This window comes from Odontomachus brunneus, unplaced genomic scaffold (assembly GCF_010583005.1).
Source record: "Odontomachus brunneus isolate Ranch 3 - 2012 unplaced genomic scaffold, Obru_v1 Obru_scaffold_083, whole genome shotgun sequence".
In the NCBI taxonomy this organism is placed as follows: Eukaryota; Metazoa; Arthropoda; class Insecta; order Hymenoptera; family Formicidae; genus Odontomachus; species Odontomachus brunneus.
The window spans coordinates 429,653-456,945 of NW_022639533.1; the positions used below are offsets into that span (position 1 = coordinate 429,653).

Here is a 27,293-nt window from a genome sequence, read left to right on the forward strand (position 1 = left end):
GAGTATGCTTAATCAATTGCTAGTGCCAATTTTTTTTATATATCTTATTATTTCGACGTACCTTACAAGAACTTTGAGCATGCATTTTCTCACTTCTGACTTCATCGATCAAAAGTTTCGCGGCGAGGCATCTTAAACGTACCTCGTGAGAAAACGTTTATGCTCCTTTATATTCATTAAATAAGAAAGGAAGAAAAAAAATGCACGTGCACAATGGCAAATTCGTCACGCTCGCTGCGCGCATGTGAGTGTGTGTGTATGTATGCGTGTGTTATGTATGTATTGAGATATGTGTGCGCGTGCAATTGCAAGCTCTCCCCGCCCTCCCCATCTTCCCTCCTACATCCTCATTGTACATAGTATCTCAGTCCTCCCCCCATCCCGCGCATGAGTAGACATTAAGCGAACACTTGAGGAAACGAAATGACTCTTGCCAAATTTTCAATGGGACGTAGGGACAAACGACTAATAGCATTTGAAAAGATCGCAGAAAATATATTGGTATTATAAATGACTTATATGTTATCTCTTCGTTATTTCGCCCACCCGCAATTATCGAAGCTATACAGGCTTTGATCGTAGCAATGCTAACTCTTACAATTAAGGTATGATGGATTGTGTCCGTGCATCGTCTCGACGATCGTTTTACTGTAAGCGTGGAAAGAGGAGAAGAAACAAAAAGAGAAGGGCCACGAGCCAACTGAGGTTTCCCCCATTTGAGTCACTATCATTTGTCGTGATCCATCCGAGTGTCTGTTCAAGATGGAGAGAGAGAGCGCGCGCGATCAGCTTCTCGGCCCTTCGGACGAATTCCAAAGTTTCTAACACAGTTGCGTCACAGTAAAAGATTTCACGCGATTGGAGACGGACACGGTGAATGATAATCGCCCGTATGTAAAATTATCACAGCTCGTTGGGCGCTAAGGTCTAAGTACCGTTACTCTAAATATGGACACGTGGACTCTTCGGAAAAAGAAAACATATTACACGACGAATCTTTGAATACTAAGCGTTACGTATTGTCACGTTAATTTGGAGTTTCTCACAACTCTGCCACACACTCCCATCGCACTCGCGAAGGAACGAGTGTTTACATGTATATCTTGTATACAGTAGTACGTATTCGACGCGCGTTATAGTTTTCCACTGAGCATCTCGACTACGTGAAAGACCCGACGTCGATGTTGTATCGTTACGCGACAGTAAAAAGAGAAAAAGAAAAAAGAATCAGCGTACTCGATACGAGTTGATTTCGGTAACGAAATTGTGTATATGCGATATACAGTACAATTAACACGCAATCTCTCTCGAGAGATATGTGAAGTTTGTATAATTTTATCGCTTTCCTTTTATAAATATATCTCAATAAAAAGGTATTAAAAAATGATCTATTGTATATTTACATTAATAACTATATGTCAACGCAGACTTGTATTACGAACGATATTACGTGTGTAATAATTATTAGCGATAGTAATATTATGTCATTATTTTCTACATACTTAATATTTTTGTAATAATAATGCGAAAGCTTAAAGATAACAAATTTACATGGCACGTTTGTACAATTATTAATAAATTGTATAATATGGAATTGTATTTATAGGCAGTAAGAAATTCAGACTACACAAAGGCCCAATTGTACTAATGTCGATTGAATGTAATTCGAGATTAAACTTCAATATAAATACATACTCCATATAGTAGTATCGTCTATTTAGGACTTTTGTCTTTGTCATAAAGGGACGCGATTCTTACTTCGTCATAAGTAAATATATTCATAAAAAGTAACAACAAAAATTGTCGCCTTTTCTCCCATATTAATAAAACCGACTATAAAATATCCGTTATCAATAAAAAGAATCGATCCAAATTATTAAAAAAAAAAAAATTAATAATTACACATTCAATCAATATCGTTTGGTGTTGGCTTTTCTAACTCGACTAATTTATTCTAATACTGCCTTTACTTGTATAACGATTTGTCCTGAGAAGACTTGACTGAAGATAATGCAGGCGTATTGGATGAAGAGCCTTTCGAACTTGCGGCAGTACTTGTGTTTCGTTTGTCTTGTTTAGCCTTTTTCATCATGTCTTTCAGTCTTTTGTCCGCACTTATAATATGAATAGTTGGTGTCACCTTAGATGCACTACCTGTATAAATCGTTTAATTTAGAGATAGAATTTAATGCCGGTAACGATAAAAATGTCAAGTGCATGCTCAAATTTGAATCTGAGTACTCGTATGGCCATGTTGAATCGTGACGTCAGAGACGAAAAATGGCATGCTGAAAAATTCTTACATATCATTTTCAAATAAAAGCTATTTGAACGAAGGAACACTGCAGATCGCTTAAGCATATTTGTAAAATGTTCCGGAAACCAACCTTCTCCCTTGACAGTCAATAAATAACCATAAAAATAACGTGACAAGTTTACGAATAAAGGTAGGTTAAAGAAGAAGGTTGTAAATGTTATGTTAATTTATTGACTATTTATTCACTGTCGGTTGTTTATTGATTGTCAAGGAAAAAGGATAATTTCCGGAGAATTTGATGAATGTGCTCAAGTGATTTCAAGTGTTTTTTCATACAAATATTTTTTTATTTGAAAATGGTATGCAAGAATTTTGGATATGCATTTTCTCGCATCTGACGTCATCAATCAAAAGTTCCGTTGCAAGGGACCAGGAGCCTTATGATACTTACTTGAGCTGGCTTTCTTCTGCTCCTTTGATTTGGTCTCGATCACAGTTTTTGGTGAACTTCTCTCTTTAGAGACCTATGGTACAAGGAACAACAAAATATTTTAATTGCATCAATGGTTGCATAAATAGTTAATGGTTAATAGCAAAATAATCAAAAGCAAATAATTTTTTCCTTACAATTAGATATAAAATAATGGAGAATATGTATTCATAAATATATGTAAATATTATACAAATTATAAATGTGGGTGAATACACACACCTGAGACTTTGAACAGTTGGAGCAGCACCACGTTTGTCTCGGCACATCTATCTGTGAATCTAAAATATGTGGGACATGACATTCCTGATGATACAATGAATGACATTCTAAACATTCCACAAGTCTATTTCTTGCTCCGACATCCATTCCCTTGCAAATGACGCACGTCAGGTCATCCTCTAGAATTTCCAATGCTAGTGTGTCGTCTGTTTGTAGTATATCTGGTGGTGTATCGCGTGCTGGTAAATTAACAGGTGAACTATTTTTGCTCGATTTACTCGAGTGTTTAGATGAGCTTGAGCTCTTACTCTTCTTGCTGCTGCTACTACTACTGTGATCACTCAATACTGGCTCTTCCATCATATACTAAGGAACAAACAGACAACATTTAGAAACTAACTCAATATATTTTATCAATTATAAATGTAAATAATTATAGGATTACTTTTTTATGCAGTACGTTAAGGAGCATCTTGGATGGTCCATATTTTTGTTTAATAGTCTCATCTAACAAAGCTCGCAACTGTTCCGCTGAGTCTTTGTTGGTAGAATGTAATAGGCGCAATCCTTGCGTAAATTGAGGATCCAATTCCAACTGAGTCATCCTATACAACTTTACTTTTCTCTTTAGTAATATGTATGTCAATTTATACCTGCTACACAACATAAAAATTTCGATTGACTATGTAAGAGTACAGCTTTGCTGTAGTTAGGTTATGTTTCGCGCGCGACAGCAAACTGCGCATAGAATTCATATACTCTATTAAATATGAATTTTACGCGTACATACCAGTTTAAACTATGAAGATGTCTTTTTTCATGGGAAACCAGTGCCGGCGAGAGATAAGATCTACTCTTGTATGTTTCTTAAATACTCCTCGATATTCAACGATACTAATTTTGGCATCGGACAGACTATTGGATGAAACTATGCGAAACGTTGCAATTTAACTTGTGAACACGTAATATCCAGGCTAATACGAAGCATCTATAATTATGCCAGATACAGCATCGACATCTCATCGTCATCCATAGCAATCGCCAACGTGCGCTAGTGTTTCGTTGTGGAATGTTCAAAAACGTTATGTCGAGCTATTCTAATTTATCTCATGTATTTTTTCGAACTCGACGATTCCGAGCTCACGTCGTCCATTGATTTCAGCCTGCTAATCGGTATAGACCAACTAAACTTTAAAATATTTACGGTAGCACTCATGACTCATGACTGCTTAATAAATAATTTCATTTACAAAAAGGAGAAATGTTCCCATTCATCAATTTTAAATTGAATTCCGTGTCACTTATGTATATGTTTTATTTTCATGGAAAAAGTTACAACTTGTATAAAAACAAAATTAGTAAAAATTGGAAGTAAAAATTGATCAGCAATTTAGCGACTAGTAATTTAGCAATAAGCAATTTAGTACGATTAAAAACGTTTCAGATCATACAGATCATACAGAGAAGAAAAGCGAAAATCGCGCGCAACGTTCACGTTCCAGATCGATCATCAAATTTCCGCGTTTTTTTCGCGTATTGTTTGAATTTCAAAAATACCGCCGAATACTCGATTATGCGTTTAGAGAGAGAGAGAGAGAGAGAGAGAGAGAGAGAAAGAAAGAGAAGGAGAGGGACAGAGACTCGTCGCGCTCCTCGGATACTTGGAGAATGTAGGCAGATCGCCGGCCGTCCGCGATCCATTCGCTCCAGTCGCCCCATGCAACATACGCACGCGTTCCAAATTTAATTTCGTGATCGGCTCCGACTCGTGGAGTTGGTCGCGTGCGCATGAAAAAAGCAGGGCATCTCGGCGCGTCGCACGCGTTTTTGAAATCCCACGGCATCTATGCGGCGCGTCGATGGCACACCGCGGAGACGAGAGCAAGAGCGTCGTGTCGCGACCACCACGACAGCCGTCGCCTGTCGGTCGCGACGAGAGGTGAAAATATAACCAAAGAAAGACGAAAATAGTAACCCCGCGGGGCGAGCTATACAGCGCGCTAGCGGGAGCGTGGATTTCTCGCGCGGCCGATCGCGCGGACGGAGCGCCCCCCTTTCGTGACCACATACGTGGCGGTGTCCCACTTCCACCGCGGCGCGGCGCATCGTCGCGTCCTTGTTCGGCTTCTCACCGCTCTGGCGTTTGCACGCGCGCTTCGAACTCGATGTCGAACTTTTCGGCGGCTGCAGTTGGCAGCCGTGCGTAAAAGAAATAAATAATCAAAGCGACCATGAAGTGACAAATAAAGTCGGGGTAGAGAGAACAATGCTTGCGCGTACGACGACGGCCAGGAGGCTACTCGGGTTGTGCTGCCGCAGTGTGCGTTCGCACCGCCGTTGATATTGTATCCGTGTTCTTCTCATTCTCTCTTTCTCTCTCTGTGGTGTGTGTCTCTTTCTCGCTCTATATACCTCTCTCTCTCTCTCTCGCGCAGTGTGAACAGCTACGTCGCTACGTGAACGCGCACCGCGTATATCGTACCGCCGCCGCCGCTGCTGCTGCTCTGCCACCGCCGCAACCGTAGCCGCAGCCGCAGCAGCCGCGCGCGCGAGACACACGGAGCAGCCGGAGAGGCGCGCTATATGCTCGCTCGCTCTATCTCTTTCTCTCTCTTTCTCGTTTGTGTGTGCGAGGTGCGAGGGTGACATTTGGGATATTTTTCCACGGTACGGCCGTGAGAGCGACATCGTGCTACTGTGTTGTGACCGCCGGCTTGTTCGCGTTAATCATATCGGATCGCCCATCATCGTCGGTCAACAGCAGCAGCAGCAACACACAACCGAAGCACGACCCAGGTGGAGCCTCGGCATCCTCAGCCACGGTGAGGGTAAACCAGCGCGAGACGAACTGCTGGTACTCGTGCGTTTGTACCGACCTAACGTGTTATCCAGGAAGTGGGCGCACCGCCATACCCTCCGCGAGAATGCTCGCGGCAGCCACTTGGTGAACTCGCGCGTGGTGACTCTCAGACGACCGGTCGACGTGCAACCTGGTCGTTAACCTCTTTCTATCTCTCTCTCTCTCTCTCTCTGTCTTGTTTTCACCATCGTTCTATCTGGTCATCGCACGCAGCCGACGCATCGTGGAGACGGTGCGCTAGTGGCCATGTCTCTGGTTTCCTCATCGTCCGGTACCAGTAAGGTCTGATATTCAGTCTGTTTATCCGTCTACGCCAGCTAGCCATGAAGACTGAGAAGAAGCCCAACGAGCCCAGCTGTGTACCCACTACCGTCGTCAAGGATGAGCCTGATGCCGACCCGGTTAAGATCAAGGAGGAAGGCCCAGGTGGTAACAACGACGACCCGACTGGGGAGGACACCGCTGAGTGTCCCAGGGACTCTTGCTTGGATCTGCCCAATGGCGAAGGTACGATGCCTGGGGAGAATCAAAATACCAATGGGAATCAGCCGATCTTGAATTCCGTCAAGCAAGAGGGAGATCCTAATAATCCTACCGACGATCTACCTGGTAAGATCGATTTGTTTCCATGATCCTGCATCCACCGAATCTTTATTTACATTAGATCTGTTTCTTTTTTAAAGAACTTCTTGAAAACTGGTGTACACTGGTGCAATGAGTTAGAGTAAAACAAGCATTTTAGAGGTTTGTTTTTTGTTGCTGAGCTGGCTGCTGCATTAACTCGCGCTAATTCTCTTTTCCTCTTTCTTCCACCAAATCTCAACTATATACCTGTTTCTTTTTAGTCCGTTCTTTATAGCTGAACTAGTGCACACTTTTGGAACTTAAAAAGAAAGAGATATATAGTTGTGACTTTGTGTAAAAAAAGAGAGAAAGTAAAGTAGTGCAAGCTAGTGCAGTCAGTTCAGCTACTGAGAATAGACTACTTAAGTTCCATAAGTGTACACTAGCTCAATGATAAAAACAGATCTAAGTATACTTTAGATTTGTTTTTTTTTCTTCAAGAAAATTCCTGAACCAGGGTATACTGGTACAATAAGTTGAAGTGAAACAAAATACATTTGTCTCACTCTAACTTATTGCTTACTAGTTTACATCAGCTGAGAAAGTTCTTCAAAGAAGGACAGGCCTATTCTGACTTGTGCATTGGTATATGCTTGAATTCTCGTAATCGTATCTATTGTATTAGAGTAATCAGGTTCTCCTTTTTGCTGTAGATTGTAGTGGAAATGTTATTACAGCGGACGGCATTCAACCACTTGTTAGTAATGTTCTGGGAAAGCAGATGGGAACTAACGCTGGCAGTGGGGAGGCTCAATATATGCAGCAGCAGAGCCAAATTTATGTGTTTTCTACAATACTAGCGAATAAAGGCGCGGATGCTGTGATGAGAGGCGATTATCCGTCGATCATCGATTTTCATCGTGCTCAACCAAACACTAAAAAATATTTGGAGGTATTACTCACAATATTGACTCATCCGGATAGTACTGTAAGCTTGCGGTTATATGAATAGTCTATTGTGAAACTTGCACTTCTAGTTGTATATGTGATTATATATATATACATTGGATTTCAAAATAATTTGAGTATTTTTTTTTTCTATGCAGTTGAACACAGTCAATGGCCCAATGAGATAATTTCTGAAAATTAATCAAACAAGTTCTTTCATTGGACCATTGACTGTGCTTCAAACTGTATTGAAAAAAAAAATATTTAAATCAAAATAAAAGATGTTTTTTTTTTAAACTAAGTATACATGTAAAAGAAAATTCTGTTGCAATAATATGTATATATGTATATAAAATATCAATTTGTATCCTTTTAATTTTCATGCTTTTAATTTGTTTTTGTTTGACTTACACCACTTTCAATGTAAATCACTTGAAACATTATTTTGAGTAAACTTACGATTTCGTGCGACACATTATTTGTCATTCATTCATTTAATTATTATTAATATTCATCATTTTATTCTTTTAGAAACATCCAAATAAAGTAAATCAATTTCGCCAAAATCCTGCTCAATGGTTAAATAATCTTGCTATGATGAAACAGAAAGGCCATCAGGGAAATACGAATAATACTTTCCCGACTGAACAACCCCCGGATTTATCAGCACTAGATCCAAATCCTACACAATACTGGAACGAGCAACCTAACTTGCGAAATATAAACGGTGGAAACTCTCTTGGTAATTCTGAACCATCCTTGGATGATGGTAACATAGACGTGCCTTGCCTTGTGCCGAATTCACCTGGTAATCCGGGTAAGTATTGTTAAATTCTATTGACCGGATTTTTAACAGCAATTCACACTACAGAGACAATTAATTGGGAAAATGTATTTTCTAATGCAGCCAATCCTCAACCTGCTAATAATGCTATCATGGGCCACAGTCCTAACATAACGAGCCCAGGTCCAGGAGGTCTGCAGCCATCGCTTCAAGGTGTTAAAGTGCCGGACGAAAATCTGACACCGAAACAAAGACAACACAGAGAAGTTCAGCTGGCGACCCTGCGGAAAATGCAGATGATGCTGTTTCCTGGGCACAAAGAGGAGCCTGGCAATACTCTGGATGCAACGCAAGGAACTAATGTGTCATGTCCTTCCTCGAATGTTCCTCCCGTCAGCGTACCAAATCAATGTCCTCCATCTATGGATTGGCACAAGTTGCAGCATCAATTTCTTGATGCCAAAAATAAAGTATATACTCTTTATTTTGTGCGAAATTTAATTCGACAACTCCGGAGAAAATTTCTAGCAATTATATATATTTTCCTGACTATATCTTTTTAATTAATGTCTTTAAATATTTGCAGCCAAACGTGGGTAATCCTGGTGCGGTACCGTTGCGTGGCGCCAACATGGTCGGAGTGCCGCGAAGTCAAGGCCCACCGCCACCGTATCATCAAACGACTCGATCCGCGAGCGTACCGATTGCGATCCAAAGTCCAAATCCATCCTCGCCCAACAATCCAACGAGCAATCTGTCGTTACCGTCACCACGCGCGAGTTCGGCCCTGAATTCACCGGCGGACTGTAACAGACAGTTTCAGCTTGGTAATCAGAGAACTAGCCACTTGCCGGGACAGAGTCCAACAGGTCAGGATTCGCCGAATCCGACGGTTGCCACAGCCGCCACCGCGGTTTCGACGGCTCGACTGAATCATAGCAATCCGGGAACGCCAGTTTCTCATTCCCATATTGCAGCTCTTAGTCCTAGTGGTACTTCTGCTCAAAAGGATGCTTCTCTTGATTTTCCCAACAGTCAGCCGCCAAACGGTAATTGAACATTTGTTTTTGTTCTTTTCTTTAATTCCTATTAATTTATGCAACACACAACTTTGTTGCGTATCTTCCGACTTTGTTAAATTAGATTTGTTTTTTCTGCTTAGTGGATGGTATGTTTTGCCGAACACTACAGTCCTTAGCTCAACAAAAGCAGCAACATACCGGAGCCGTGAATGCATCGGCCGTGAAAGAAGCGAACCTTATGCCAGTACCGAGCCCTCATCAGCTTCAGTATCTCAGCACATTTGAAGGACAAGAACTGACGATTCAAAAACAGCCTAATACGAGTCTGAAGGATGGCAATTCAACTACGTAAATATTTTCTCACTTAATTTTTGACGAATATAAAGCTTCAGTAATCACATTTTACGATTAGTAATCATCTGATTTTCATTATACGTACGGTTTATTTCACATTTTTTTTGCAACAGGAATACGGGTAGTTCTTCGGAGATGTCCAACAGAATTTTGTCGGGAAGTCTGGACAGTAACAATCAATTCCCCACTAGATCGGAAGGTGCGAGTCCCGTACAGATGGACAGCATGAATCGTGGCTTCACCGGCTCTCTGCACAGTCCTCATACACCGCATACGCCACACACGCCGGGTAGCGCCGCACCTCACACTCCGGCAGATCCTGCGAAACCTGGCAATAAGTCTAGCGCTAGTGCACAAAGTAGTCCAGCGCCGCACAATACCAGCATACCAGATATGGGTCCTCCACGAACAGTGCCGGCGTCGCCTACCACGAAACCTGATACATCATCACCATCCGCGAAGGACGTCCAACAGCAACAGCAACAGCAGCAGCAACAACAACAGCAGCAGCAGCAAACACAGTCGCAGCAGCAGCAACAACAACAGCAGCAGCAGCAACAACAACAGCAGCAGCAGCAACAGCAGCAACCGACAGTGGTAAACCCGAACAATTCCGGCAGCACGACAGTAGTGCCATCGCTGAGTGGTCCTGGCGCTTCGTTTCCATGCGGCAGGCCATCCATAAACGTGAGTCAACCTTCCGACAACGTGCCTCTCAATCCCAACAACATCGGCGGCCGACTCGGTAGCTTGACCGCCATGAGTACAAATCATTTCGACCCCATAACGTCCTTGGCGCAGATGAGTCAGCAGCTGACGAACACCGCGGCGAGCAACTCTCTGGGCAACGAGCCTATGCACTCCGGCAACGCCGGTATAATGCCGTTTGGCAACCCACACGGCATGCATATGATGCAAATGGGCGGAGAGATGAACGGGAGTTGCCACATGGGTCCTACCAACGAGCCCGGTGAAGTTGGCGGTATGTGCATGGGTCTAGCGGGCGCGCCGACGAGCTACAGCCCGACCACTTCACACACGGGCAGTCCCGGCGTGCCCAGCAAGATGGGACATCCTATGATGAGCCACGGAATGATGAGTGGTCACTCAGCGGGTGCGGCCGGCGCGTATCCTGGCGGTGAAACCCACGCGCCACCACCGAGACTGATGACCAGCCATGTCACTGGACCCAGTCCCTACAATGGTGCGAATGTTCAGGTGAAGCCCAGTGCGCCGAATACTATACAGTACTTGCCGGCAAGGCCGAACGTCGGGCATGCGCCACGAGGTCCTCCTAGTTTGGACTTCCTTCAGCGATTCACCAATCCGTTATCCAATCTGGAATCGAAGATGGGCACACCGTCAGTGAACCTCCAATACTTCCCTAACGGCTGCGTGCCGAACAGCATGGGCCCGCACAGCGGTATGCCGTCCACCATGAATGCTGGAATCCCTTTAGGAGGATCGCCCAGAATGGACGGGCAGTCTATGAACACTAGTGGCGTGCACCCGTCTATGAGACCAGTCGGTAATATGCGACCGCAGCCTAATCTCATGCGTATGCAGCATATGGTGGGCGGTGGTGTCTTTCCAGGCAGTTCCATGGATCCCGATAAAGTCTTCCCGCCTGAAATGGTGTCGCAGGTACCGAACCAACCGAATCCAGGCATGTACGTTTCCGGCAGCAAAGGCAGTCCGATGGGACTGGGACCACCGCCCGACGCCACTCAACCCTTACCACCGAGCATGGGCGGTGCCACCAGCAATTTCAAGAACAGCCCGTTTGTCGGCAGCGGACCTAGTATGTCCGATCCAAATTACGCTCAACAGTTTCACAACTTCCAGCAGCAACTTTACGCCACCGGTACCAGAGGCAGTGGGCCGCCGCACCCTAATCTGCACCCACCGCCGAACTCGCACTCGCATCAACAGTTCTTCATGCCGAAGTAAATGCTGCCCGGCTAATCCATATCACGACGACAACACGACGACGATTACTACGGTGGCCTTTCAGCGTCCCTCTTTCTCTCTTTCTTCTTTGTCTCTCTATCTCTTCTGCTTTTTTCTTTTTCCATCTCATTCTTCTTCTTCCACTCTATTTTCTATCTTTTTCTGTCTCTTATTCCTCTTGCTCTCTCCCTTTCATCTATCAGGGATTTTTCTATCGTCTAATCATGTGACATAATTCTGGAAATGTAAGCTAAGCTAGATAAGGCGATCCTGCATGGGTAGCAGAGATCGACAATGTGGAGGTTCTAACGTCGAGCCTGCAAAACTGTCTGTTATCAGTTTCGCGAACAATATTCGCAACTCACGGGTGACGCGAGTTTCTAGTTTCACTCTCGAATTATGAAATATATTTGCGTTTTGACGAGCGAGGAATTCTCTTTTTTTTTCTTTCTTATTTTATTATCTCTGGTTTACGATATCAGAGTCTCGTGTTTCCAGAAGTTATCACGATATTATGGAAATATCGTTTTATACACGAGATCTCCTCGGGACTATCTGTAAATTCCAAATGTTGACAGAAGTGTGCAAGTACTGGTTTACGCGTTCATGTAAATACCGATGTATAATCTGGTTTCTTTTCTGTTCTCTCGTATCTTCCCTTTTTTTTTTTGTAGAGATCGTTACTTCATTTGATTGAGGTGCACAGCGTTAGATTTAAAAGTACGTTACTATAGCTCGAGTATAAAAGAAATAAAAAAGAAAAAGAAAAAAAGAAAAATAACAAGAGGAAGAGAATACGAGAACGAGATCGGCCATCTCTTCTCCTCCTCTTGCACTTTTGTTCACAGAGTTGCTCGGGATAAAGTAATTGTGCGCAGAATTACCGCAGTAATGACGAGCAACGAGAGGATTTGGTACGCCGGTGCCGTAATTCATCCTTCCTTTATCACTAAACTTACTTAAACGCAGTCAAACAAGCTCAAATTTATTATTGTACATATATACCATATACATATTATACATATTATATATATATATATATATATTATATATACTGTTGCAACATAATCCTTAAATATCGCCCGTCCCTTCGCTCCCCTCATCGATTCCCCTATGACCAATTCTGTGCATAATCATGATCCCCCTCTATGTAGTTTACGTAAATAAGAAAAGAAATAATTGACTAAGAACAATTATGTTGTTGATGAATGATTTTTATTATAAATGAAAAATAAAGATATTTACAAGAAGTATGTTAGCACAAGATTTGATCGGCGTTCGACGTTTACGCGATTCGAGGGCGTCTGTCGGAGAGAGTTGGCCTTTTGTTCACATTCGCAAAATGCGCGCAAGTGAGACACCAGTAACTCGTACCGTCTTCTCTTTTTGAGCCAAGCAGGCTTCCAAATTTACTCGGATTCCAAAGATCAGACCCGTTCCTTTCGCTGCGCTGTGTTGCGCCACTTCTGTGCTCGAAACGAGACTATACACTCCGGACTTCACAAAAGAAGAAGTAAAAAGAAGGATTTTGCACAGTGTGTAAAATACAGCCGAAAGAAGCGGATCTGCATGGAAGTCGAGACAAAGTAATGACAGTTTTTTTTGCTTCCCTTTTTTTCTGAAAGTCAGTATATATCCGCTTCGTTACGGGAATGATTATTTAATACTTCACTCTTACGATTGTTCATTTAAACTGAGTGTCACGCGTCAGACGAGAGACAATAAAAAGAGAGACAAGGGGAAAAAGCAGATTCCTCCAGCAGTTTGAGCAATGTAAGCAATGACACGACTACAGCGACATAATACGTTTATGGATAAAGTAATAAGAGCCTTAGAACACTGCGAGATGATGGAATTTGCGCAGAGCTTTTCGCCTACGTAGGAGTAAGATTACTACGTTAGAGATTTTTTTTTTCTACAACGTCATATTTAGAGCTTGTAAAACGAGCTGTGTATAATTTCTCTATAGATTCACTGTCGTGTTTGGATTATCCTTGTCTTGTATCTCGCTAGCGAAACATGCTACTTGCGCCACGAGGCATTTCGTGTATCTTTCGGGAGCAACGACACCGCGCAAATAGGAGAACCCTATATTTCGCTTTCTTAGGATCAACGAAGCTATGAGTTGAATTATAAATGTAAAGCTTATTGTTAGTCGACTCCCTTTGTAGTAAGTCACGTGTTATATCGGCCACTTTATCTCCAAAGGTGCATCACTAAATTGCTAGATTTGCGTTGTGTATAGTTTCTCTTAGTTGCCGAGCCGACTGCACACATCTCCCTTCGAGTCTTTGCGTCTTTTCATCTGTAAAAAGAAAAGAAAATCATCGAACGAGAATCGCGTTCGCGTCTGCTGAGAAGATTCGATCTAATTTCGATGCTAATCTCTATTCGATATATTTTTATGCGATACCAAGATATAATCGCAATAAAAGCAGGTTTTACTTGAAAAATCTGAAGGATCTGGGACTATACATTATTTTAGCAAGACTCATCACTGTATTGTTGTTCTGCAATTGATCATCATAATCAATTTTATACCCGAAACCCGAGTCAAACCTGTCCTTTTGTACAGCATTTCATTGGTTGGATGTGCCTGAATCCCTCCAATCATCTCCGTTTCTGCAAATACGTTCGTGTCTTGTATAAGACGTCTTCGGCGCGATCCTCGCGTTTTAACTTATTAACGTCGAAAAATATATCGTTATATCGTCGATCGATGTGACTTTCTTTTTTTTTTCATCTAACGTAAGCTTACAAATAATATTTGCCACATTGTGTTACCACTAATTACCTTGACCGTTGCGCTTCCGATGATATAGCACTTCCGTTCGTACTGAAATGATGGGAATTTTCAAAGTAAATTTTACAACGGAATAACGCCGCGCGTATAGTTACCTTTTCTTTGCCGGAGCGAAGTCATCCCATTCACTAAGATCGTATTTGGATAAGTCGCCGTCTTCTTCATCATCCTCCTCTTCGTCCTCCTGTAATTTACGATGTCCATCGTGCAACATGAACCATAATTTTAATTTGCACAATTGAAGAGTGTATGATTCATCGATTCTTTTTCTTATACCATACTTTTCAATTCGCATCGTTTTTAGGAGGATGTTGAATCATAATACAGTTTTTGAATTTTACACTATTTTTCTATTTTTAGTTGTGTAGAATTGCAAATACTTTTATAGAGTGAAAGTACAAATATCAAATGCATGAAAGACATACAAATGACAAGATTTACAAAATTTATAATGTATTTTAATCATATCAAAAGTGAAAAAATTTCGCAAATAAAAAAATATTTTTTTGTTTTTAATATCTTTTCATGCATTGACACTTATGTTTTCACTCTATAAAAACATTTACAATTCTATGCAAACAAATATGAAAACAGTGTAAACTATAAAACTATTATATTGGTATACAGCATCCCTTTAAGTATAAAATTGTTTTAAAATGTAATTTTAATATAATTTTACATGTTAAAATGTAATTTTAAGATTACATTTCAAAATCACATTTTTAATAAGATGGCCACAGGCCATTAGATGTTTTGAATAATGTTAAATTACATTTTCTTCTGCCTGCTCATCGTCGTCCACCTCGTTCCTCTCGTCCTTGTCTTTGGATTTACTGCGTGAAGGACTGCTGTATTTGGAATCCTTAGAGTCATCGTCGGAGCGATTTTCGAGTTTCCGCTTTTTCTTACGTCGCCCGAACTCGTCGTACTCGTCGTCCTCATCCCGTCTCTCTTTATACTCGACGACTCCTCGGTCGTTGTACCCGCCTCCATATCCCGTGCGCTCCTCTATCTCGCCGAATTTCGGGGCGTTGCACATGTTACACTGTTGACGACGAGCCCAGTTAACGTTCCCGCACTTACTGCATTGCCAGTCGTCTGCACTGAAATAGAGTTTTCACTTGTGAATATGCAATATAAGCAATGATTTCAAGCTCGAAGAAGTAACATTGAGATGTAATGATATGTAAGATAACATTGTACATTGCTGCTAGATCAGCTGGTTTTACATATACATGTACAAACTTCAAAACTGTCGATGCTTGTTCCAATAGACTGAGAAGTACACGTGGACAAAGTGTCGGCATTGATTTCAATTCTTATTCTCGCTTTCTTCTCTTTTTCTCTTTCTCTCTCTCTTTCTCTATTTCTCTATATGTAATTATCATATCTATTAGGTGTTATTGTACAATGAAATATGTATAGTTTTGCATACAGTTATAAATCCTTGTAGACTTATTATCCTTGTATATTACTATTATGAAATAATTGCATGAAATAAAACACTACCTAAAGAGACCCCTGCTTTTTTCTGCAGCAGCTTTTCCAATTTCTTGACCCAATTTTTTCTTCTTTGGACATTCACCTCTATCTACATTAAAAGATATTATTACATATCAAATGCATATGTTTGTGAACGGTGTAGTAGATGTTTATACTACCAATACTGATAGTAAACAATGGAATACAGCAGAGAGAATGTATCCAATATATAAGTACATATGATAGTATTCTACATTTAGCAGGAGTTTTGAGTTATTAGCTAGGACGAGTGAATAAGAACTCACGAAATTTCTTATATCAGCATATTTTTTTAATATTCCAACCTTGCTTGATTGCATACCTTTGCCACAGCGATTGCAGGAGTTTCGTCGGGCGAAGTTAATATTGGCACATCTGGGAAAAAAGACCCACGTGCTTGAGTTAAACGCGTAATGCTCTGAGATGATAGAGAAAGGAAAGAAACGCGGTTACCGCTCCCTCACGCTATCTCACTACTACCCACGTATGCGTAGAGCGTCGACCGCGGTCATAAAGCAAAATTACACATACTGAGAGTCGGGGCAGACCCAGTCGCCGTCATTGACGCTACGCTGGTTCTCGTCGTCCACTTTACCGCCGTCCATGTCGACCGTTGCTTGCAGTGATCGTCCAATGAGCACTGTTCCAGCCGCTTCTACGAAGTCAACCTCGCTCGCACCTTGTGTCTAACCTTGCGTGGACGTTTGTCTCTATTTGTCCTGAACACGATTCTGACGTTCGCCAGTGATTTCGCCGTCGTGAGTGACGTCGAAATCACGATATCCTTCGCTACGTCGCACAATTATGCATTTACTGCATAATGTCCCGAACACGAGCGAGCCCGGCCGACTCAACGGAGGCTACGGAGGCTGCGGAGAAGAGCATTAGTCGCGCTACTATCATTAGAGGCCGTCGGCCGTGCGACTCGGCCGATAGCGCCGCGATATTTAGTGCAATAGATCTGCTGGTGCAGCGAGTTGTAATTTTCAGCTGAACCCTCTGCACTGGTGCAACGTATGCGCACTGAGGCGTTCATTTTGGCGCAGCTGACGTCACGACACGGTTCCTCCGCGAGAGGTGCGATGGTACAATAGGTCCATTAAGCTGGCCACACACACTTTTCGTAAAGGCCATCACACACAAAATTCCGTAAGAACTTAAAACGTAAGCGTAAAGAAATCGACCAATCCCTCGAGCACTCGGCTCTTCGTAATTCCTCCATTATTACGAAGAGCCGAATACTCGATTGGGATTAGTCGATTTCTTTATGCTTAACGATGACCTTAACAATAACCGTAAGAATTGACCAATCATCTTGAGAATCATCGAATCGTAGGTCGCCATTTTTATGAATACTCGATCGCAATTGGTCAATTCTTACGTTACGTCTAATGCAGGATTCACACAGCGTCGATGTCCGACGTACGACGTCCGATATCTAATAAAAGAATAGCTTTCCAATGGAGAATTGAATTTTATATTAGAAAGCTGTTCTCCTATTGGATATTGGACGTCGTACGTCGGACATTGGACGCGGTGTGAATCCTGCATTAGATTGATACTACATGTGTTGTACAAGCTTTTCGCTTACGTTGATTGGTTGACAAACAGAAAACCTAGAAATACTTTATTCGTCAACCAATAACGTATCCGAAAAGCTTATCGTACGACACATAATATTAACCTTACGGTTACTGTTACGAAAAATGTGTGTGGCCAGCTTTAAGCCTGTCTACAATACGTCGTACGTCGCTAACGAATACAGTTGATGGGCCAATCAGAGAATTTGTTTTTCGAGACGAGTTCTCCTGATTAGACCATTGATTGCGTCCCGACTCCGACGTATCGTAGAACGGGCCTTAGGCCTTCACACAAATGACCATAACCGTAACCATAAGACGTAAACTTAAGCTGAAGAACCAATCAGAATATTGCTATAGATTTATGTATTCCAAAAGACTATAAAAGTGACACCAAGTTTTAACTTACGCAGAAATAACTAGATTTCAATCGGTTGAAATCTAATTAATTCTGCGTAAGATAAAACTAGGGGTGCGGTCCAACAACCGCTACAAATGCTGTGCAGCGTTTCTTCCTCTTGTTCTATTCCTCGAATTCGAATGAAGAAAGAGAAAGAAGTAAAAACGCTACAAAGCATTTGCAGCGCTCGCTGGAACGTACCCTTGGTATCACTTTTATAGTCTTTTGCATGGACGTAGGAATATCTGGAGCGTATTTTGCGGAGAGTGAAGTCACAAGGGTGAGAGGAATGAAAGTCAGAAGTGATCACCAAATATGGCGGCGGCCTATATCACGGAGCACAATAGCTGCGTTCGGCATTGTAAATCGAAGATTATGTCGGATTGCTCTTTTACCTCAGAAAAATACACAGAAGTGAGAGAGATACGAGATCTCGTATCTTTTTCATTTCTATGCATCTTCGAGATGAAAGAGCAATCTGACATCTTCGATTTACAATGTCGAACGCAGCTATTGTTTATCTTGGTATAGTGTATTGGAAAATGTACAAAATGAATACGTGTGTATAAGTGTGTGTAAATATAAAGTTTTACCCTGATTGCAATTGTCTGTTATATTAAAACATACTTGTGAAATGATAGTCTTTTACCATTTTTACGTTCCTATTCTAATTGTATTTTATTTTTCCGGCTTTTCGGTTCTCCGGATTTTACAATGTTTCGCGTAACAATCCGGTATTTTCTACTACGAAAATATAGTCCTATCCATAAGGACCTTTCACCAAAGGACAAAGGTTAAAATCCTCGATCTATGTATACACATATGTCATATGTCACTTTTGATCACCAAAGATGGCCGCGAAGTTTCTCCTCACCGCGCTGACTTTATATCCCGCGCTCATAAAAATATTTTACATTCCGTCCAGATATTCCTACGTCCATGTGCCAGACTACTCCTTCCACTCGGTGCGGTATTTGGGATTGTTGTCCTCCTGCAGGATCCAGTTCTCGTTGTTTTTGATGAACCAACGTTCGGCAGTCGGTAATAAAGATTTTTTTGTATATTTCGAGCATTTTCGGAGCATTCAAATTGTAAGTAAACAGATGCAAAGCTCCGAAACTCAGTTTTGAAAAGCAGTCCCAAAAATGCAAAAACCTTTACTGGGTGTTTAACGGTCCGCTGTATCAACCTGTTGGTGGAAGTTAACCAGGCTCGTGGAGCGATAACATATCCCCAAATAGAAGCTTCATCTGAAAAAATTAAATTGCTCCAATCTCGGTCAATATTGTCCTTCGCCTAAGTGAGTCGCTTCGTCACGTGCTTCTCACCTAACAACGGTTTTTTCATTGTACTGCGCCATTTGATATCATGAGCACGGAGATGGGTTCAGATAGCTTCGTGTATTATATCTAAACCTTTCTGCTTCAATTTTGCTGTTCCTTGTTCCGCAGTGTTAAGCCAGGATTCCGCGAAAACAAGTTCACTATCATTTTATTGGCTTTAAGGAACACTTTGCCTATCGAGCCACGTTCAAGCAAGTCATCGACAGTTTTCGTTTCTTTGTATCGCTGAACCCACTTACTCACGAATGATTTCGACTTCCCCATGTATTTAGCCGCTGCTGCATGAGACATTTTCGGACCTTTCGGGTGGGAACAGAGGAACATAGTCTCGTAGCGCAACGCGTACGCGGCATTCATGGCGTTTTACGTGTTTATCTGACAAAACTTCAATGTCAACTGAATTTTTCTTGACAATGCATGAAGAGCAAAAGTTCCCTCTATCCACTCACAAAAAAATTAGAACGATACCTTTTACTGACTGCTAGTTATGCCGCACACACTCTTACTTGACAGACTGTATGCTTAACTATAACTTATAGTAGAAGCAATATAGATGATTATTATTCTACTGTTACTTCGTAAAAATTATTGACCTAAAAGACTGTTACATATTAGGAAACGTGGCATAGAAGAAAAAATTGTATTCACTACACCGTTTTCCTTTATAGAAATATCATACTAAGAATCATTGATAATTACTTATTATCCAGTATTTTTAATATTGAAAATAAGTAATTATCAATGATTCTTAGTATGATATTTCTATAAGGGTTGTTTTGAGTATAGACCAGAAAACTGCAGTTTTATGCTTTGAGTAGCATTGTACTCCGTCAAATGTGACAACGTATCATGAAATTAGAATTAGAATTTTTAATGTTCTATTTGTTCGCATATGTTCAAATTAACACATTTGCATTGGAAATGTATAATTACGTTTACTTAACTGCATTTTAGTTCTCGTCACTTCGTATTGTATATAGTTTATCTCTCACTTTTTTGCTATAAAATAATGTTTTATTGTCAAATAAACGATGAGTCTCTTTTTTTGTATTGTTATCGCATTTGGAAAATTTCCTGCACTCTTTATCGCATTTCCCGACAATGTTGAAGCATCGATGAATAAGGAAGGAAATTGATGATAGGGTGATCATATGACGAGTCTGCATCTTGACCAAAGTAATTTATTTGTTTCATTAAAAACTTAGACGTTGGAATGCGACTTCTACACGTGTGACGGGTATAATATGTAAAACTACACGCTACGATATTTATATTTATAATTATATGCTTCTTTTTTTATGATTCCTCACTGGTCAACGTAAATATATCATGTATATGATAATAGAATAATAGCGGCTTAGTGTTTGATAGCGATAATTAAACCTCCAATGCGCTAACTACCGCGTGCTGTCCCCCTGCATTGATTTACAAGCGAACGGATTTTTAGGCCAGGACGCAATGATACGTGAAAAACGAAGAGTGAGAGATGAAAACGAAGAGCAAAATATACCGTAAATAAAAATCCATTCTCTCGAGATTCTACGGTACCCCAAAATTCTACGAGCGAATTTCACCAAACTCCAATTGAACTAATCAGTGAACAATCAGCAAAATCGCCAACATCAAACTGCATTTATATAATTTGTCGTTCAATAAAAAACGGGAAATTTATACTATCTTAACATAAAAATTTGATTAACCTAATAATTTCTTTTCCATCAAAACAGAGCAAGTAATATTGACTGGTAACAGTTTTAGTTGATTAATCGGTGTTTGATGAAAGTCACCATAAACTTCACATCATTCTGATTATAATCGTAATTTCAGATGATCTAGAATTCTTCGCAGTTTAGATATAGAGGGACAGTCGAACTCCGAAGATGCACCAAAGTCCAACATTCATGCGTTTTTATCTGTCAGTCGTTCTTATGAGACAGTATAAGGTGCATACGCAATGTATGAGAGACAAGTGTTCAGAAGACATCTAAGAAGTATCTTATTTTTTATCGGACGTCTCTTAGGCCCATATTAATAGTTAGCACTTGAGACTATTCTTACATGAGATATTCAGTTGAATTATATGATACATTACATTTGTAATCGCGATTCAACTCACGTCTAATTCTGTCGTCTGTATTAAGTTATTACACGAAATTTGTCTCAAATTTGGAACTTAGAATTAGATGAGTTTTTCAAATGAATCGCGATTACAGATATAAATGTTATATATACCATATAATTCGAATAAAAAACTCTAACTCTGAATAAAAATCTCACATAAGTATGTTGGACTTATTTAATTTATTTACAGAAATATTAATGAAGAATCCACTGTGTTCATAAAGATCCAGACAAATTAGGAAGTATTATGTTGGTGATTTAACAAAAGATAACTTCAGTTACATCAAGGAGAAGCATAAGATCTTTGCATATAAGAAAATTTTGAAAAGGTTAAATAACGTCTCAAATTGCTCACTAAAATAACAGAAGACTGTTTAAAAATTATATGAAGTTGAACTCTATGCTACGAAAATTAGGAGATAGATACTTATCACGAGGGGTAGCTAACTGATACAAACAGATAAATAGAATTCTAGAATAGCGTTAAAGTCAACGGATCATTAATACTTAAAAACTATTCACGTAGATACTTCACATGAGACAAATTTCAGATGACAACTATTAACGGGCCTAAACTGAAATCTAAGGCTCATATTGAAAGTCGTTACTTATGACTTGTTCCAAGTGTGATACTCAGATCTGAATTTAGAATTAGATCAGAGTTTTTCTAGTTCAAATACATGATATATGACATTATATTTGCAATTGAAACTGAAAAACCACATCTACTGAAACTGAAAAACTCATATCTAATTCCAAATGCGAATCTGTGTATTTCACACACTTGAAGCAAGTTTCAAACAACAACTATTAATAAGGAACTTAGATATTCGTGTGTCTGGGCGCTCTCCAGAGCTCATTCTCTCTCCCTCGATCGTTATATTCTGTAATTATCTTATTTTGCCTACTTATAACGTCGCGCATCTTATTTCTTACATTTTAAACCGACGTTTCGTTGCGTCTTGGCCCGTTGTCTCGTCATCGTCGTCGTGTCGCACGTACCATACCGTACCATATCTAGAGGTACATTATTTACAAAATATACAGAGCGGTTTTTCTCTCGGTGCACATGGGCTCTTGTGGAGTGCCACCTTGTTCTCCCGCCCCTCCGTCTCATACCCCGGCGTCGCCGCCGCGCCGGTCGTCTTTAATATCTTTTACATATGTTCTATGTACAACCGCCGCGCGCGCGCGGGATAAACGGCGACTCCAAGGGGTGGATCGTCCGTACCAGTGACGCGACTTAATGTAACCAAACAATACTTTCTCTTTTCTCAAAAAACAGCCGGATTTACGGCTGGGTCTGTGGAGGTCACGATCTGCGGCATAAATCAGAAACAGACAGAGAGAGAGATAGATAGAGAGAAAGCGAACGAGAGAGAGATATATATATAGAGAGAGACTGCGTGAGAGAAAGAGAGAGCAATTCAAAATCATGAAACGGGGTGAGTCGATCATCATTATCTTCTTTCTCTTATCTAGTTATCTCTCCGCCTTATTTTTTCGAATATTGCAAAACACAATTTAAAAAGCACTGTATTATATTTAGCAGCTACGTTATATATTATGATAAAATATTATAATATAATGATACAGTATTATAATTTATAAAGTGTTACACTTTTATTTTTTATTCTGTTTGTTATTAAAAGAAAGAGGAAAATATAGATCTTAGGCAGTGTGATCGACTTCAACCCGCTTTAAGATCCATTCTTCGTACAATGCGCACTTACGACCTAAAGTACACTAATGTACAAGAGATATACGACGTTTCGTATAAAAGTTTAATCGACAAGTGGGGTGGCACGGCCGACTTGACCAAATATCCTTCGAATTCGGATTAATGTTACACGTGTATCAAGTTTCGACGCATTTAATGCTTCTCTTCTTTCTTTTCCGACAGATAATGAGATGATTCGAAAGTTCATCGGCTGACAGTGAAATAACAAGACGACACTCGTGTGAGCTTCGTGATGCACTTTACATCTTTCTGCTCGTTGAGTATCGAACGATGGATGTTGTGTGACATGAGAAAACTTGGTGAAACCGGCCATTAGATTCGCTTTGCATTACACCGCTTCTTGTCCGCTCCGCATGAAAGAAAGAGATGTATCTCTCTCCCTCTTTTTCTCTCTCTGTGCCAAGCCGAAGACTCGTTTTACAATAGAAAATCAATCGCACGCGTCGCAGAATGATTGCCCTCTTCGTTTCACTAGTATCGATGAGAGACTTGTACACTCGACCGCGATATTGTTAATTCTAAACATGAAATGTGTGAAATACTCGATATCGAAGGCTGTAAGAGATCCTAAGTGCGATGAGCGCGTTGGCCGATTTGTCCGTCCGCTCTTCTTCATAACGGCGCTCTGTTACACACACATTTCTTGTATCGAAATTAAACTAAGTCTATAACTTTTATTCTGAACTCTCTTTTATCGATGGAAGTGCCTTTAAATGCGGCTTATAAGTCTTCCGGTTGACTTTCAGTCGCATTCAGAGGCAGTTTTATCGATAAACGAGAGCTCAAACTAATGGCCTGCACTGAAAACAAAAAATACTTGAAAATTTACTCGCGGAATATAAAGTTTATTTTTAAGAAATTGTATTTATTTTTGCAAAATAAACTTTATATTCCACGAATAAATTTTCAATAATTTTTTTCTCAGTGTATGTACCCAAGTCTCAAAGAGAAATAACGAGGGGAGGAGCGGAAAATGAAATTGTACAAAGATAAAGCGAGTAAAAATAAAACTAACAGGGCAGACTCACTAGATTGACCGCAGACCGGTTTCGTCTTTCACTTAACTCGTGCGTTTTTTCCATGCATGAGCTCTCCCGATGACATTAAAAGAATCGAGTAGGAATACTACACTTCTTTTGATTTTTCGACTCTCTCTTTCTCTCTCTGTGCTCTGGATTAATATAAAATAAATTTCCGGTTAAAAAAAGCACGATCTTCTCTATGAAGTCTATCTTCCGGAGGATTTCGTCTACTACCCTTCTGCATGCTACCAACTTGACATACTTTTCTCCCCCTTTGTGATCAAAGGAGCACTTCTTTCTCGATGAATTCTCGGCGCATTATCTCGTCTACTCTCGGTCTAATGGTCGAGTCTCTCAGGAAAAACGTGTAAGTTTCACATACACATACACGTGTGGCCGCACGCTCTCCGAATGTTCGCGCGCGCACGCGACATGTGACAACTTCTTCTCGAAGTCGCGAGTCCAACTAATTGCGGTATCTTACAAATATTTACATTACACGGCTGTCCTGTACAATTTGCAAAAAGAACTGATTCGTGAAAGAAAAAAAAAATCGTGCTCACTGCTGCTCATCTCGTCCTCCTCCTGTCATCGCATGAAGAGGACGCAAAAGCACAACGGAATATCCACGAGAGCGACAGCCACACACGATATCGTCGATGCGCTTCTTCTATTCACTCGTGATGTCGACGTTGCTGATCATTAAGATTCACACGCTCCATTTACATACACGTATACAACGCACACGTATACATGGAAATCAGGATTTGTCTTTACAAATCGAGTAAATGAATGGCCTATAGAGTATAACAGGTATACAGCTTTACTGCAACGAACAGAGCGAAGGCACCTTATAAAATATCGAGTGACGTATTTAGTATCCAGCACCTATGATTATTTGGTTTTTTCGTTATTTATCGCGTTTTGTGTAAGTAGTCTGGGGGCCGTTTAGAAGAAGTTTGGACTTCTCCTTGGCCCCTACAAATTCTTTTGTTCTTAATTTGGTCCTTTTTTCGGGGATGCACCCGTTTGGTGCCTCTCTCTCTCTTTCATTCTCTCTCTCTCTCTCTTGAGTGAGTGAGTGAGTATCCGCTTATTATATCGAATTACACGTATATTATCTCGGGATTTATGCATGCGCGCGTATTTTCTCTTTTTATCTCTCGTCTCATTTGTCTCGATTTTAAACCGAAAAACTCATTTCAGAAGACGATACTCTGCTGTTCGTGGAAAAAAGAACTTTCGAAAAGGTTTCCAAAGATATAGAAAAGTGTCTAAAAAGAGATCTTTCTCTCTCTCTCTCTCTCTCTCTCTCTCTCTCTCTCTCTCTCTCTCTCTGTGTGGGCGAGTGTGTTTCATTTGTTTTTGGCGACCTTATTTAATCGAGTCCTGCTGACTTTAGGCACCTACGATTACTATAGAACTAGAATTTCTCACACAAAATTGTACACACAACACACATACACACACTCATCGTCGAGCCGTCACACAGCGAATCGGGGAGTATAGCTCTGCCGGTTGCGGATCAGCATTATATAATGTATGCACCTGTTATCTATGTACACTTTCATTGTACATTACCGCCCGATATAATAAATGCGTCTCTCTTATCTTTCCTGTCACTTCATCCTCGCCTCGTTTTGCGGAAGACGACAGTTCAACGTAAACCGAAATTACTGTCCAACGCGCAGGGTATGCTACCGGTAAAACTAAAAGAAAATACAAAACTCGAACTTCCTCCACGTGTCTCTCTGACTTTGTGTATTGGCGATGTAATATGCAAACAATGAGATAATAAGATAACCATGTATAAACGCATATATCTTTAAACGTGCAATTATAACAAAAAAAAAAAATACGGGCTCTTATGTATAACGAAAGTGCGTGTAACACGACGTATATTAACAGTTCTGTTCAAATCTTTCATGCGTGCAAGAATCATGAATAATATATGACGCTACGTATGCGAACTTACAAAATAAAGCATGAAGCGGCGACACGCTAAATCAACGCACAACTTGACGTCGGGCTCGTGATCGTCAATCAAACGTAATCGTTGTATGTACAATAACGTAGGATAGTCGCGATGAAAAGAGAGTAAGTTCGCTGTCACCAACGCGCGAGGCACATTCGAAATGGGGCAACGTCCTGCTGTCAAAAGATCCGCGAGAAGCCGCTTCACGGTTTTACGTGTTATCGTCTCGAACGATGCTCTTGGCATACGGAAATCGTTCCTTCCACGCGGCTGATAGTTTCCTGGAGCTACGGATCGACTCTTTCTGTTTATATTCTCTTTTTTTCAGAACTTTCCTATTGTACAAAGATACCACGTTGTAGTTTGTGATTAGTCCGTCGCAACTAGATAACATGTTTCACATGTTTTCAAATCATTTCCCGTCTTTGAAAACGAAGAGCTTGTACGTTTATTCATACGCGCGATTTCAATGATACGACGTAGTGACCGAGAAAAGCAGAAAACAAAGAAACCAAATGAGGGGGAGGGAAACGATCTCCAATTAACTGAAATATATATCGTGTTCGTGGTGAGAAAAAAACAGAAAAGAAAAAAATTAGATGCTTCCTGCTTCCGACTGGTCGTCGGACCCATCAACTAACGAGTTAAACGAGGGGAGTGTGGAGAATGTCCTTTTACAGTTACTAATACTATCTACTAAGGAAAACTCTCAAGATATAATAAAGGACTAATCAGTAAACTCATTGCAGTACAGTATAGCGATGCGTGTATCACGTAAAACTGCGTTGAAAAATGTGTCCTCTCCAACTCTATAATAAAGTGACCTTAGTCGTCACATTTTAACACGATGTGTGTATATATGTGTTGTGTGTATGTGTGTGTGTGTGTGTGTGTGGGATGTCCCATCTCTATCATTTTTCGAGACATCCCGCGTATCTAAGATATAAATACTCGGTCGATACATGTCGAAACTAAAAAAACACAGAACAATTTTAAAAAGAAAAGAAACAGTAAGAACAAAAAATTAATTTACGATTATGTGCTGGACTGAGAATCGCGAAACGAACACGGATTGACTGAGAGAAGTCACAATCGACTGTCCATTGATGTAAGTTGCGTTGGAGCTGTTTCTTTTTTCATGCGTATCGCGGGATGGGCCAATGAGAACATAAATAATTTACGCATAGCTTACACATAAATAACTTAAGCGAGTTTTGCGCGATGAAGATGATTCTCTGAAAAGAAGGTATTCTTCTTTTTTCTCTTCTTTTTCTTGTTAACTTATGTACATGTAGCACAGTATCGTGCTAATTAGGGCTCGGAGGGGGGGGGGGGG

General features: G+C 40.7%; 3 protein-coding genes across 15 annotated transcripts; 1 reads left to right on the top strand and 2 right to left on the bottom strand.

The window, feature by feature from the left end:
• Nucleotides 1–479: 479 nt before the first annotated feature.
• LOC116847848 (integrator complex subunit 12-like) lies at nucleotides 480–4,957 on the bottom strand. Of its 3 annotated transcripts, none has more exons than XM_032823295.1 (5): nucleotides 3,760–4,957; nucleotides 3,415–3,582; nucleotides 2,970–3,335; nucleotides 2,709–2,781; nucleotides 480–2,154 (listed from the first exon to the last, which is right to left on the bottom strand). In XM_032823295.1, the coding sequence occupies exons 2-5, from the start codon at nucleotides 3,571–3,573 to the stop codon at nucleotides 1,967–1,969; spliced, it is 786 nt and encodes a 261-aa protein (XP_032679186.1). In that variant the 5' UTR covers nucleotides 3,574–3,582; nucleotides 3,760–4,957; the 3' UTR covers nucleotides 480–1,966. The 3 variants fall into 3 exon arrangements, with proteins under 3 accessions (XP_032679186.1, XP_032679185.1, XP_032679184.1); XM_032823294.1 differs by having other exon boundaries at nucleotides 3,415–3,622; XM_032823293.1 differs by having other exon boundaries at nucleotides 3,415–3,625; nucleotides 3,760–4,955.
• A 111-nt stretch (nucleotides 4,958–5,068) lies between these two features.
• On the top strand, nucleotides 5,069–12,698 carry LOC116847846 (protein BCL9 homolog). Of its 5 annotated transcripts, XM_032823286.1 has the most exons (8): nucleotides 5,069–6,438; nucleotides 7,107–7,345; nucleotides 7,873–8,158; nucleotides 8,249–8,595; nucleotides 8,712–9,174; nucleotides 9,288–9,495; nucleotides 9,615–10,188; nucleotides 10,303–12,698. In XM_032823286.1, exons 1-8 carry the CDS (start codon nucleotides 6,153–6,155, stop codon nucleotides 11,449–11,451), a joined length of 3,552 nt encoding a protein of 1,183 aa, XP_032679177.1. In that variant the 5' UTR covers nucleotides 5,069–6,152; the 3' UTR covers nucleotides 11,452–12,698. The 5 variants fall into 5 exon arrangements, with proteins under 5 accessions (XP_032679177.1, XP_032679176.1, XP_032679174.1 ...); XM_032823285.1 differs by having other exon boundaries at nucleotides 5,072–6,336; nucleotides 9,615–12,698; XM_032823283.1 differs by having other exon boundaries at nucleotides 5,074–6,438; nucleotides 9,615–12,698.
• On the bottom strand, nucleotides 12,645–16,817 carry LOC116847849 (zinc finger Ran-binding domain-containing protein 2). Of its 7 annotated transcripts, none has more exons than XR_004378833.1 (8): nucleotides 16,307–16,814; nucleotides 16,098–16,150; nucleotides 15,764–15,845; nucleotides 15,027–15,357; nucleotides 14,350–14,438; nucleotides 14,246–14,287; nucleotides 13,927–14,073; nucleotides 12,645–13,756 (listed from the first exon to the last, which is right to left on the bottom strand). XR_004378833.1 is itself a non-coding variant. In XM_032823297.1 (8 exons), the coding sequence occupies exons 1-7, from the start codon at nucleotides 16,378–16,380 to the stop codon at nucleotides 14,031–14,033; spliced, it is 714 nt and encodes a 237-aa protein (XP_032679188.1). In that variant the 5' UTR covers nucleotides 16,381–16,814; the 3' UTR covers nucleotides 12,645–13,756; nucleotides 14,011–14,030. The 7 variants fall into 7 exon arrangements, 5 of the variants coding, with proteins under 5 accessions (XP_032679188.1, XP_032679190.1, XP_032679187.1 ...); XR_004378832.1 differs by having other exon boundaries at nucleotides 13,897–14,073; XM_032823297.1 differs by having other exon boundaries at nucleotides 14,011–14,073.
• Between the last annotated feature and the right edge of the window lie 10,476 nt (nucleotides 16,818–27,293).